At 44.2% G+C, this 13,515-nt stretch overlaps 1 protein-coding gene across 14 annotated transcripts in view; it reads left to right on the top strand.

Moving 5' to 3' along the window:
• The window catches only part of CAMK2G (calcium/calmodulin dependent protein kinase II gamma), a 61,157-nt gene that overhangs the window by 29,444 nt on the left and 18,198 nt on the right, over window positions 1–13,515 (top strand). For 8 of the 14 annotated variants that reach the window (XM_074232860.1, XM_074232863.1, XM_074232867.1 and 5 more), the window contains exons 8-14: window positions 362–445; window positions 1,084–1,178; window positions 1,765–1,887; window positions 5,867–5,950; window positions 6,440–6,482; window positions 9,797–9,859; window positions 11,133–11,176. In XM_074232860.1, coding sequence (XP_074088961.1) covers window positions 362–445; window positions 1,084–1,178; window positions 1,765–1,887; window positions 5,867–5,950; window positions 6,440–6,482; window positions 9,797–9,859; window positions 11,133–11,176 — 536 coding nt within the window. The remainder of the gene's footprint in view (window positions 1–361; window positions 446–1,083; window positions 1,179–1,764; window positions 1,888–5,866; window positions 5,951–6,439; window positions 6,483–9,796; window positions 9,860–11,132; window positions 11,177–13,515) is intronic. The other 6 variants (XM_074232862.1, XM_074232861.1, XM_074232869.1 and 3 more) reach the window with 1 other exon arrangement.

Here is a 13,515-nt window from a genome sequence, read left to right as displayed (position 1 = left end):
ACCACCTAGCTGCCCCAATTCCGGTGTTTCTTACCTTCCTAGGACACCCAGTCCAGCTGTGTCCAGTGCTGGGTCAACCTTGTGGTTCTGGGTCTTCCTTCCATTTTGGGGAGATGAGCAGGAAGCTCTGGTGCATCTAGTCCTGTTTGCCTGTCCTTGATTCTGGGGTTGTACTCACTGCTGTCCTTTTCTTAAGTCTCAAAGCTGAGTCTATCTCTGCTGCCCAGGGCAGAGACAGATGCAAATTCAGAAAAAGCTATAGGCCTGGGCAAAGGGAATAAGCTTGGAAAATGAGGTATCCTGCATATGATGGCATGGGAGGCAGACCCATGTGGACCACTGCCTTTTTCTCCCAACACAGGCTTTGCTGGTACGCCAGGGTATCTGTCCCCCGAAGTCTTGAGGAAAGATCCCTATGGAAAACCTGTGGATATCTGGGCCTGCGGTAAGCCCTTTTATAACACAGATACACAGCCTTATTTTCAGGAGATTTGGAGAGTGGGGGGGAGGTGGCCAGTAGGTAATATTTGAATGGGTAGAGCTCAGTCCACTACCAGGGGACCAATAGTCACATCATAACTCTTTAACCAAGTGATCAGGGAAGGTTCTCTTGCTACATTGTATTAAGTTCCCTTGTATTAGAACCAAATCAAGACCAAGAAGTTGGTTCAATTGAATATAAATTGTATCAACAATGTGAGGATACTGAGCATGAGGATAAATGTCTCTCTCTCTGCCTGGTGGACTGAGCTCCCTCTTCTCCTACCCCTCAATAAAAGGTGAAGAAGGGAGCACAGCCCTAAAGTGATGAGAAATTCCTCTCAAATGAGCAAATATTTGTAAAGCACTTAACATAGTGACTGCCACATGGTAGATGCTTAGTAAAAGCTTATTCCCTCCCTTCCTTTCCCTGAGATTCACACACACACACACACACACACACACACACACACACACACACACACACACACACAGTATCTCTGCCAGTTTGCTGAATGCTTCTACACTCTGTTCATCCCTTACCTGTGCCTTCAGGTGGATGGATGACCCTATTTCCATGGTGTGCTTTGTGTCTTCTTGTAGGTGTGATCTTGTACATACTTCTGGTGGGATACCCCCCCTTCTGGGATGAGGATCAGCACAAATTGTATCAGCAGATCAAAGCTGGAGCCTATGATGTAAGGACATGCTGGGAGGGGCCCAACCACTCCCTTAGTGTAGGCCTAAGGGGAGAAAAGGGGCTGGGAGCAGTGGGGTGTGCCTTTGGTTGATCTTTTAGGCCCATATAATCCTGGGTCCTGTCCTGTTCTGTGGGTTACCTGTGGAGGGGCATATGGTGTCCTCTCCTCCCCCACCCTCCCTGCTTGAAGAAGCAGTTTCTTGTGCAACCCTTTAAAAAGAACCTGAGAGAAGGAAAGAATCCCATCTAGAACTTCTGTTGCTTAACAGAACCACATTAACTGCCCCCATCCATGTTGCTTTCTTTCTTCCTTGGTCATGAAGTCTTAGTCATTTGTATTCTAGAGGCTTTGGAACACATATTACTTAATTTCTAATACTTTCTGTGCTGCCTCAATGGACCAAACCCCAGAGAGCAGGGGTAGGGAACCTCTGGCCCACGGGCAGAACAAAGGTTCCCTATCCCTGCCTGAGAAGGTATTCAGTATAAGAAACTGAGGCAGGGAAGACTTGGTGCCCACCTACTGGGTACAGTATAGTACTCATGTTTTCCCCATCTCTCCTTCCCTTGTTCCCACTCCCTAGTTTCCATCCCCAGAATGGGACACTGTGACTCCTGAAGCCAAGAACTTAATCAACCAGATGCTGACAATAAACCCTGCCAAGCGTATCACAGCTGACCAAGCACTGAAACACCCATGGGTCTGCGTAAGTGTCATATTGCAGGGAGAACTAAGATCCTAGCTAGACAGCAGTAAGGTTGAAAAAAATCTGGGGGGTTTTAGTGGACCCAAGTCCAATATCTGCTAATGGTGTTATGTCACCACCACAAGACATTGGTGTATCTGAGGTTGCACTAAGATTGATAATAGGCTGCCTGTATGCTAAGGGGAGGATTCTCTATACCTCAGACTAGTCAAAAGATGTATAGAGTTTGTGCTTAGCCTAGGTTACCATATTTTATGAAGTTAATGATCAAACCAGGAAAATTTGGAGGGGAACAATTAGGATGCAGACTGTGTCACAGAAAAACCAGTTGAAGGGACTGTTGAGACTGGAAGAGAGACATATAGAATAGCAGTCTAAAAGAATTTGCAGGGTGACGAGGTGGCACAGTGGATAGAGCACCAGCCCTAGAGTCAGGAGTGCCTGAGTTCAAATCCGGCCTCAGACACTTAATAATTACCTAGCTGTGTGGCCTTGCACAAGCCACTTAGCACCATTACCTTGCAAAAACCTAAAAAAAGAGAAAAAAAGAATTTGCAGGGTACCATGTGTGACAGAAGAGGGAATTGCAATATTCTTCTTGGCATCAGAGGCAGGTTTAAGCTTAGAAAATGTTCTACTTATTATAACTATTCAGAGATAATAGATTGGTCTTTACTTAAGACCCGAGGAGGGAATAAACTTTTATTAAGGACCCTACTATTCTACTAAATTTGACATTACAAATATAACTTTATCCTTAGAGATATGTGCTCTATCTTCATTTTACAGCAGAAGAAACTGAGGCAATTAGAAGTGAAAGGATTTACCCAGAGTCACAATTTACCCAGGGTCATACAGCTAACATATATATATATATATATATATATATATATATATATATATATATATATATATATATATATACATATATCTGAGGCTAGATTTGAATTCAAGTCTCTCTAATTCCAGGCCCAGCTCTATCCACTGCTTCACCTAGCTACAAGTGAAAACTAGATGATTGTCTATGGGAAATGTTGTAGGAGTCATTCTTGGTCACGTACAGGTTAGAGTCAATGACCTTGGGGGTCCTTTCCAACTTTTCTGTGATTCAACAAAAGGGCATTTCCTCTCTCTGGAATATTCTCTTTACTAAAAAAGTGGTCTCCCTGTGGTTTGGTTGTATTTTTGACCAATCTTCTAAACTGAGTAGCTTGTGATGAGCATGAATCTAGCAGTACCAATCTGAGTTGACATGCTCTGTATTTGTAATATGAGACAGATATTGCTTATTTAGAATTTAGCTCCATTATATATTCAGAATGAGACTGAGAACTAGTACATAACCCTCCCCAAAAATGGTCTATGGGCAGCAAAAATTAAAAAATAGAGACCCTCTCTTTTACTTTGCAAACAGTTGGAGCAAGCTTTTAGTTATTGTTTCTAAACCATAGAAAAAGTAGTAAATTAGAAGAGGAAACCACATGTTACTATGGGCAACAGCTGGCAGCAAAAAGCATTTATTAAAAACCTACTATGCTCTATGTACCAGAAACTTTCTGTTAAGAACTTAAAGCAGGGCGGCTAGGTGGCACAGTGGATAGAGCACTGGCCCTGGCTGGAGTCAGGAGTACCTGAGTTCAAATCTGGTCTCAGACACTTATTACCTAGCTGTGTGGCCTTGGGCAAGCCACTTAACCCTCATTTGCCTTGCAAAAACCTAAAAAAAAAAGAACTTAAAACAGCTAGGTGTCAATGGATAGAATTCTGACTCTGGAGTCATGAGGATCTAAGTTCAAATCCAACTTCAGAGACCTAGTAACTCTGAGATCCTAAACAAGTCATTTTATCTCTCTGCTTTAAGAGTGGTGATAAGTGGCAAAATGCTTTTCATATCCTGTCTCATTTGATTCTCACAATAATCCTGGGAGGAAGGTTGTTATTATTATTATTATTCCTAATTTACAGATTAGGAAACTGAGATTTATGTTAAGAGACTTCTCCAGAGTCATATAACTAATAAATGTCTAAAGCAAGATTTGAACTGGGCTCTTTCTGAATCCAAGTACCCCCTAGCTTCCCTATGGGAAACAGCTAGCAGGCCAGTATGACATATATAAAGAGCATATGAAGGGTTGAAAATATTATGGCATCAGACTAGAAAGGAAGGTGAGTCATATTGTGCCAGACTTTAAATGCCAAGCAGCAATAGGGAGCCATGAGATATTTTTGAGTTTAGGAGTGATTGGATCAGGAATGCCATTTAGGAATATTAATTTAGTGACTATACTGAAGATAGATGAGAAAGAGAAGACTCTAAAAGCAACCTCAATTATAAGGCTATTGCTATAGTCCAGGGCAAGAATACTAAAGCTCCAAGCAAATGTGATATCTATGTGGGTGGAGAAAAGGTAATGAATAAATCAGATATGATGGAGGCAGAATAAAGGAGATTTTTGTTTTTAAAAAGATTTTATTTATTTTGAGTTTTACAATTTTTCCCCCATTCTTGCTTCTCTCCCCCACCCCCACAGAAGACATTCTGTTAGTCTTTACATTGGTTCCATGTTATACATTGATCTCAGTTGAATGTGATGACAGAGAAATCATATCCTTAAGGAAGAAAATTACATAATTACATAAAATTACATAATAGGATAATAGGGATTTTTTTCCCAAATTTGAAGGTGATAGTCTTTGGTCTTTGTTCAAAGTCCATAATTGTTTGTCTGGATACAGATGGTATTCTCCATTGCAGATATCCTAATATTGTTTCTGGTTGTTTCAGTGGTAGAATAGCAAGTCCATCAAGGTTGATCATCACCCCCATGTTGCTGTTAGGGTGTACAATGTTGTTCTGCTTCTGCTCATCTCACTCAGCATCGGTCCATGGAAATCCTTCCAGGATTCCCTGAATTCCCAGGAGATTTTTAAAAATTTTTATTTTATTTTTGTCACTGATTAGATATGAGATGATGGTGTACTGAGGGGAGAATCAAGTTTGACTTCAAGATTGCAGGCTTGGATGACTTTAAAAGGGTGATGGTGCTTTCCATAGAAATCCAGAAGTTAGAAGAGGAATGATGTTGGGCAGAAAATAGAATGGACTCCATTTTGGTCACTTCTGTTTGTAACAGATGAGGAGGGTGAGGAGAATTGAATGTGTCAATTTGGGAGTCATCTGTCTACACACATTAATTGAGACAATGGAATCTGACCAGGTCACAAAAAGAAAGTGAAGAGGGATCCAGGTCAGAGCCCTGCGGCATATCCACATAGAGGGTCCTAGAGATTGATGCTGATCTGGAAAAGAGCCTGAGAAGGGACAGCTAGTCAAGTGGATGGCTAAGAGTAAGCAGCATCATGGAAGTCTAAGGAAGAGTGTGTAGTAGGTCCAGGCTGGGAAGAAGAGGTGGTCTGCAGGGTCACAGTCTGCAGAGGAGAAGTGGGATGAAGACTGAGGCCATTAATTTTAGAAGTTAAGAAAGTGCTAGTAACTTGGGATAATTTCCCCTTTCTGGGCCTCAGTTTCCTTATCTGTAAGTTGAGATAATTGAACCAGATGAATGCTAAATGCCTTTTCCAGATCTAATGGTCTGTGGTTCATTATTAACAATCAGACTGTCCTTTCATTGCCTTCTCTCTCCTGGGAAGATTCGAGTATTCTCTGGAGATATCATTAGTGTACACTATTGTTTATTATTCAAACTATTATCCTCCTATAAAACTTGCATTTGTAGAATACATTAATTCTAAAAGTCCATTTACAATGATGATCTCATTCTAACCTCAGCAACCCTATGTTCAAGAGGGAGGGCAAATAGGATTGTGCCCATTTTTTGGATGCCTACTGAGGGTTTAACCTTATCCAAGGTACAGTAGCATTCCTTCTCATCTGGGCATTGGAGCTAGGAAACTTGCCTGGAATGCCATTTTCAGGACTTCTCTCAGGGTGAACCTCCTTCTGCATTTGTCTTTTCAGCAACGCTCTACAGTGGCATCAATGATGCACCGGCAGGAGACCGTGGAATGCTTGAGAAAGTTCAACGCCCGGAGAAAACTGAAGGTGAGTTGTTCTCCCTCCTCACATGAATAAATCCAGCTGCTTTATTACATTTGGCAATTTGGAAGGTTGAGGAGTTGGGGATGGAGTGGGCTGTGGTGGCAGCGAATCCCCAAGGACCAGTTTGTGATGATCATAAGAGCTGTAACTAGGGTGGGTTGACTGGGGCTTTGTTTAAGGTGTTACTGTCTCTGGAACACCAGTCCTTTCAAGCCCCTCAAGGCATTATCAAGATCCCATTCCTCTGACCCTCAGTTATTACATTCTCCTGCCCTCTTCATCCCCAAGAAGTTGCTGGTCTGTTCCTCTTCTCATGTCCCTCTGCACTCCCCCAGGGAATCCTTGGAACAGCTGTCCTCTACATCCCTTCCACCCCTAACCAGCATGGCCCCATGTTGAGGCAAGAGCTCAGGACAAATGTCCCTAAGGCTCCTTGTATGGATCATTTATTCCTTCTTCTTTTTCTTTTTCTTTTTCCTTTTTCTTTCTCAGGGTGCCATCCTTACAACAATGTTGGTTTCCAGGAATTTTTCAGGTAAGTTTCTTGCCAGCAGGGCATTTCAGTCCTTCCAAGGTGAGTTGGGAGGTGAGGTACAGTGGGTGTTGTTCTCATTGCTTGTTCTCAAGCACCTGAGACAAACTGTCAGGATTAATGAAAAGCTTTGACCTGGGTTTCGCCTTCTGACCCAAATGCTCCCCTCCAAACTAAGATGTTCAGGCCACTTTTCTTGGGTTTAGCCCCTCTGATGTATCCTTCTGGGCACATCTGGACATTGGCACCCCTGTTTCTTTTGGCTTTAGCTTGACTTTCTCTTTCTCTCAACTTGAAAAATCTTAGCCGATTCTGGTTATCAAGGAGAAGGGGGTTTGTGGGAGCTTGAAAAGAAGAGTGGAGGGAGGGGAGATCTGGTAAGCTCTCCTATCATGGGGGCTTGAGTCAGCCTTCATTCCTAGCTTGCTGACTGAGCATTTCTAGGCCTGTCAGCCTGTCTTCCTAATCCTTGGCAGGAGGCAAGCAAGCCCAGCCCACTCTGCCCAGAGGAGTTATGCTGAATGTCACACTCTTTTCAGAATAAAGTACTTATTACTTTCTTAATGATAATAATTGTAAAGGAGAGAAGGAAGGAAGGGCGAGGATAGGACTGGCTTAACGAAGTGAGTGTGTGGGAAAGATGAGAGCAGAATTTCTAGATCAGCCTCCATGTCACCCTCCCCTCTTCTCCCTCTCCTCCTGTCTTATCCCTGGGGGCTTCATGGCCTAGGACAGCTGCAGGGGTCTACCTGGCCTAGAAGGGCAGCCCAACCTTAGAAGAACAGAAAAGTGTCCTTTCCCTCCAGGTGCTGCTCATCATGCTTCTCTTGGTTAGGAGTTTCTCTCATTCATGACTATAGATTTGTTGTTTGGGATTTGGTTTCATTTTTTTTTTTCTTTTCTTCTTGGTTTCATTCTTCTCTCAGGGATATCAGCTGCTGTAATAGATTCAATGTTAGGAGGATTGATATTTAGTTGGTAGGAGGAGGGTGTTTTGGAAAGCATTGCTCACTGACCTCAGATGGAATGGGGTTATACCCTTGCCCTGGGGGGGGGGGGGGATAAAGTATGAATTTTTAGGGCAATGGGGCATGGGAACAGCCAGAACTTGTGTGAAACCAAACCATGGAGCTTAGGAATAAGAGGTTTGGATGGTTAGGGAATGACCAAAGATCAGAAAGCCTCTCTGTCCCTTTAACAATGAAATTTTACAGGCAGCTAGGTGATGCAGTGGATAGAACAGAAGTCACAGCAAAATTCTAAGGCTCCTTAGGGATCATGGTGAAATACTTTCCCTGCCCTCAAGAGTCAGGAGTACCTGAGTTCAAATCTGACCTCAGACACTTAATAATTACTTATCTGTGTGGCCTTGGGCAAGCCACTTAACCCCCATTGCCTTGCAAAAACTAAAAAAAAAGAAATTTTACCTCCTTTGCATGTTACCCTTGAAGCTGTTTCTGTTGTATTCTTGCATTGATGGGTGAGTCTCTGGCAGCCCTACAAAGAATGGGACTAAGGGTGAATCTAGCTGATTTTTCTTAGAGATTTAAACTAGATTCCTTCAGCCTGCCTGCTTTTTTAGCCCCTCATTACTTGGTGCTTCTGTGGTCCTAATCCAGTCATGTTGAAATTACTGGACAGTCCCAGAGGTGTTTTTATGTTGAGATCAGAGCCATAATTTTGTCCTTTCTCATGTCTTGAGGGTACCTTCTGGCCTTAGGCCTCCCCTTTAGGATCAGCTCCTCTGCGTTCCTTTCTAGGGTAGCCAAAGGTACCTGATTCCCCTTTGGAGTACAGTCTTGGTAAGGGTAGGGAAGTATTTCACCATGATCCCTAAGGAGCCTTAGAATTTTGCTGTGACTTCTGTTCTCTCTTCCCCATGAGCTGTCTTGGGCAGGCGAGATATGAGACAGAAAAGAGGACTTGAATCTGGCATTGAGCTGACCCCACTGGAGGCGGGCCAGGCTGACCTCTTCTTACCCTAGTCCCTGGAATAGGCAAGGAGCAGATCCTGTCTCCAGGAGCTCCTGTGAGAAAAGAGGTATTTAATATTCCTAATAAGGGAAGAACTGTGAGTTTTTCTTGATTAGAAGCTGGAATGCAAATCTAGATCAATTTAGCCTGGATTAAGTATCAATGTCCACTCTGTGACAGGCACTATCCCAGTTAGGTATTGCCAGCACAAGACCAAAACAAAATGACTTCTGCCCTTAAGAATTTTATATTCTACCAGATGTACATGGGTAGTTGAGGAAGGAGAAAATGCTAACAGGAGGGGAAGTGCATTGAGATAACTCTCAAACTAAGCCTTAAAAAAGAGAAGGAAGGATTCTCAGAGGTAGACCAGGATTAAGATGCAGGCACAAGAACCAGCCAGATTGAACAGGTCCAAGGAAGACATGGAAAGTTAAGTTTGGGGACCTGCCAAGAAGCCAATTGGACTGGGATGCTACTTATCCACTGGACACAGAGATCTTGGCCAATTGTAAAATTGGGTTGAATGCTAGTAGAAATCATTGACTTCAGTTACCTCCACTTCTGGGGGCCCATTTGCTCCAAATCTGTACTTGGAGCACTAGAGTTCTCTGTCTAACCCATAGAGAATGAAGAAGGCACATGGAAAAAGAGGCAAGACCCAGGGAGACCAGAGGTCACCATTTGTCGAGGCTCATGATTAAGCTTGGACAGCGTGAGGGCTGTGCTGTGACTCTCAGAGCTCTGGGGCAAGGGTTTCTTCAGAATTTGGAATGCAGTGAAACAGAGGGGCTGGTTCCCCTCCATCCATCATGGCCCCAGGGAGGCCATCAGACCTCCTTGCATAGACATTAGGAAAGGAAGTTGTTCTCTGTGAAGGAAGGATTCTGTTCCCTAGCCTCTGTCCATTTCTGAGTCCACACCTAGAAAACAGGCGTGTCTCCAGTTTTCTGGGGCTTGGTTTCCAAGGCTCTTTTTTTGTCTCCAAAATGAGTTTGGTGCATGTGGGGGTCTCTCTTGGGGGGGGGCAGGTTAAGCCTCTTTCTGTGTGGTAGAGTTTTTATGTCCCACCCCAGCCCCAGCCCTTTCAGAGCCCTCCAGTCTTCCATGCCACCCACTCCACTTTGCTGAAGAGCAACGACTGCCTTGTTGCCCTTCCCCTCCGACGCTCCTGCTCCTCCCAGCTCGGCTGGCTTTGCCACGATGCCCTTGGCCCTGGTGTGCGTGGGCTGTGAGTGGGCCCCCTTCTTCTCGCCCACTTCTCACGCTCAGGCATGCTAGCTACTGATTGGCCACTGTGGCTTCGTGGCAGCTCTTAGCGCTGAGAGATTGTATCCTCTCAGTTGGCAGGCAGAGCTCCGCTCCCGCCTTGGCCGCCGTGAGCGCCGCCGGTCTGGCCGGGCAAGGTACGTGGCATGAGTCCTCCCCGCCTGCCTGACCCAGCCCTCTCCCGTCCTACCAGGAGGGGCCAGCATGTCAGGCCCACTCATCAGGGAGGTGCCACCCATGCTTGCTGGCTGAGATTGGCATGCAGAATGGTCCATCTAACCTGGCACCACTGAGCCCACTAACCAGCTCTGCATGCTGGGCGCTTGCTGACTCTCAGGGGGCTGTAGCCTGGGGAAAATGTAGCCAGGCAGTGGCAGGAGCCTGAAACCCCAAACTGCCTGGCTCATTCTGACCAGTTCACGGCAGCAAGGGATGAGGGCTGGTCAGGCAGCCCCCTGGGGCAGCATCAGGGCTGGCCTAGGGGCAGCATCAGGGCTGGCCTAGAGCCCGCCATGAGTCCTAAGTGCTACTCCTCAAGAGAGCAGACAGGGAGAGCTACTCTTCTTTTCCCCTTTCATTCTGCAGCTGCCCATTTTTCTGCCTTCTCAGCCAGCCATCTTCCTCAGGTCTTCTGAGTCAGGGATCATTACTGCTCTGTCCCACCTGAAACCTCTCTGATAGCTTGCCGTTCCGCCCAGTCCTTCCTCTTCCTGGAAGGCGAGGCAGCGACCCCCCCCTTGGGGAGATGGTTGAGTGAGCCTCCTCGAGGCTGAAGCCCCTTTGGGAATATCTGCTTGTTTTCCTCCTGTAGGCTGGTCTCTGTTGGTGTCTGTATGTCTGTCCTCATGTTTGTTCTCTTTTGTGCAGTGTGAAACTCTTTATTTCTTGATGAAGCCTTAGAAGTCTCGTATCCTCGGAGCATAGCAATCCTGAGTTTCTCAGAGCCTAGGGAGATTGGGTGTCTATCCCCTTTACCTCAGCTGCTTGGCTCCTGTGGATCTGGGTTAGATGTTGTTGAAGAGTTTTCCGAATTAACAGTGCAGTCCCTTGGTGGTTGGGGCCTTTTCTGAATAGTTTCTCCCCAGAAATTTGCTAATGTAAGGCAATGGAGGTATGTCCCAAGGCAGCTGAGATTTGGGACCCACTAGGTCCCAGATCCCACCATCTGGTGAGTTCTGGTGCTGCCTCCCCTCTAACCAAAGGGGACTAAGAAGGATATTCTTCCATGGGGCATTCATATTGTATAGGCCAGAAGGATGTCACAGGGCTTGATTGAAGCTATTCCTCTGACAGGCCCCAAGCTCTTTTGGTCTTTCCAGTCTATCAGGAATTCAGATTGGAGAAAAAGTGAGTAAATGAGAAAAGAGGTTCATACTACAGGAATTCTGATTTTCTGCTTTATCTTCACAGCTGCCAAAAGCCTATTGAACAAGAAGACAGATGGAGGTGTGAAGGTAGGTTTCTCATTGGCTCCTCAGGCCAGAGATGCTAGTCTCTCACATTGACTACATTCACTCCAAGGACTTCTGCCCACATTGTTCCTCCTCTGTTTTTAGGATCCCAGCCCTAGCTATTTTTCTTCTAAATTAAAATTTTTTCCGTCTTGAGATTTCAGACTGGTGGGCTGAGGGAAAGAAAGAAAATGTTATTTTTCTTTTAAAGGACTCAGAGGCCATTCATCCAAAATGATATAACTTGGGAGAATCTAATAGCTGAACCTCTATCTCCTTCTCCTTTAAGGATTTTCACTTCTGGATTTTTTTTTTTAGGTTATTTCTCTAATATCTTTAACTTCTTCAGTGTGATTAGGTATTGCGTAAAATAGCAGAGACAGATTTGTGGCTGTTTGATTTTTTTCCCCCATTCTGCTCTGGTTGAATCAGCTTTCCATGCAGAAACCAAAAAAAAAAAGTAGGGTTGGTCTCTGAGGAGTCCAGAGATGAAAAGGAGTCCTTATTAAGAATGACTGGGTCAGGGAAGGGAAAGACCACCTTTATATATTGATGGACTCTTAGTTGAGGTGGATGGGGGCAGAAAATGGTCAGAAAGTAAAAAGATTCCAAAGGTATGGCTTTGTGCAGAAATTAGTGCTATCTTGGACCATAGTTGATGGCTGCTATCAAGAAATTCAACCCATAAAACTGCCCAAGTGTATAAAATGTTGGAACCAGGCTTTCCCCCAGGACCTTTGTGTTTGTCTGCATCTGAGATGTGAACGTGTCCCTCTTCCTCTTTCTCCTTCTTTTATTCTGCCCTAATTCTATGTTCATGGCTGTTTCTGTGTACTCCTACCCTCTGGAAAAGAAGATTTTGGAACTAGTGCCTCCTCTTTGGACATATGAGGCTAGGAGCGGACACTGGGGAGGAAATAGGAATGATAGCGAAGGAGCCACAGATGGACAGAGGGGAGGATAGGCTGGCTGTAGTTGTGGAGAGAGATTTAAGGTTCATTTTCTTGGCTGAGCAACTAGATAAAGTCAGATTTCTTGAATTGTGGGATTCCGTTACAGAATCACAAAAGGAGCAGGAGGTCTGACCTCACCCTTAGAGAAATTGACTATTTAGTCAAGTAGGTAAAAACCCCCTTGCACATAGAAGGATTTTGTGAGAATGGTCAGGTATCAGACTGTGTGGTGCTCATTTTTTTATGGTATTTTTTTTATTTACATGCAAAGATAGTTTTCAATATTCTTATTATCTCTGTAAGCTTTTGAGTTATACATTTTTCTACCTCCCTCTCTTCCCTCCCCCTTCCCAAAGAAGAGTAATTATGTTTAATATATTTCCATATTAGTCATGTTGCAATAGAAGAATCAGAGCTAAAGGAGGGAAACCTTGAGAAAAAAGAAAAAAAAACAAGTTTTAAAAAGTAAAAATAATGGGGCAGCTAGGTGGTGCAGTGGATAAAGCATTGGCCTTGGAGTCAGGAGTACCTGGGTTCAAATCTGGTCTCAGACACTTATTAATTACCTAGCTGTGTGGCCTTGGGCAAGCCACTTAACCCCATTTGTCTTGCAAAAACCTAAAAAAATAAAAAAAAATAAAAAAAGTAAAAATAATATGCTTTGCTCTGTACTCAGACTCCATAGTTTTTTCTCTGGATGTGGATGGCATTTTCCATCTCAAGTCCTTTAGAATTGTCCTTGATCACTAAATCACACTTTGTTGCTGTTAATGTGTACAATATTATTCTGCTTCTGTTCACTTCACTCAGCATCAGTTCATGTAAATCTTTCCAGGCTTTTCTGAAGTTGTGTGGTGTTCATGTTAATGGCAGTAGGAAGTCAGAGAAGAGAGAGATGACTAGTGGGGGCTGGTAGAGTTGGTATAGAAGTAGTAGGACTTAAGCTAGGTCATGAAAGACGAGTTAACATTTCTAAAATGCTTTGTAAACCTTAAAGCTCTAGGTGGTGCCATAGTGCACAGAATGACAGACCTGGAGTCAGGAAGACTTATCTTTCTGAGTTCAAATATGGTCTTAGACATTTTCTAGCCGTGTGTTCCTGGGCAAGTCACTGAACCCTGTTTGCCTCAGTTCCCTCATCTATAAAATGAGCTGGAGAATGAAATGGTATCTTTGTTAAGAATCCAAATGGTGTCATGGAGAGTCAGACACAACTGAAACTAGCTGAACAATAACAACAATGTATAGGGGAGGGGAAGGAGTTTCCCCTCCCCACCTATTTCTGGGTGATGGAGGCAAAGGACAAGAGAAGATAAGCAAAAGCACAAGAGCAAGAATGAAGATGGCTTGTGCAGGAGACTATAAAGAAAAGGCTAACTTGAATGGAGT

This window comes from Macrotis lagotis, chromosome 4 (genome assembly GCF_037893015.1).
Source record: "Macrotis lagotis isolate mMagLag1 chromosome 4, bilby.v1.9.chrom.fasta, whole genome shotgun sequence".
NCBI classification, from domain to species: Eukaryota; Metazoa; Chordata; class Mammalia; order Peramelemorphia; family Peramelidae; genus Macrotis; species Macrotis lagotis.
This window is presented reverse-complemented; position numbering and strand designations above follow the sequence as displayed.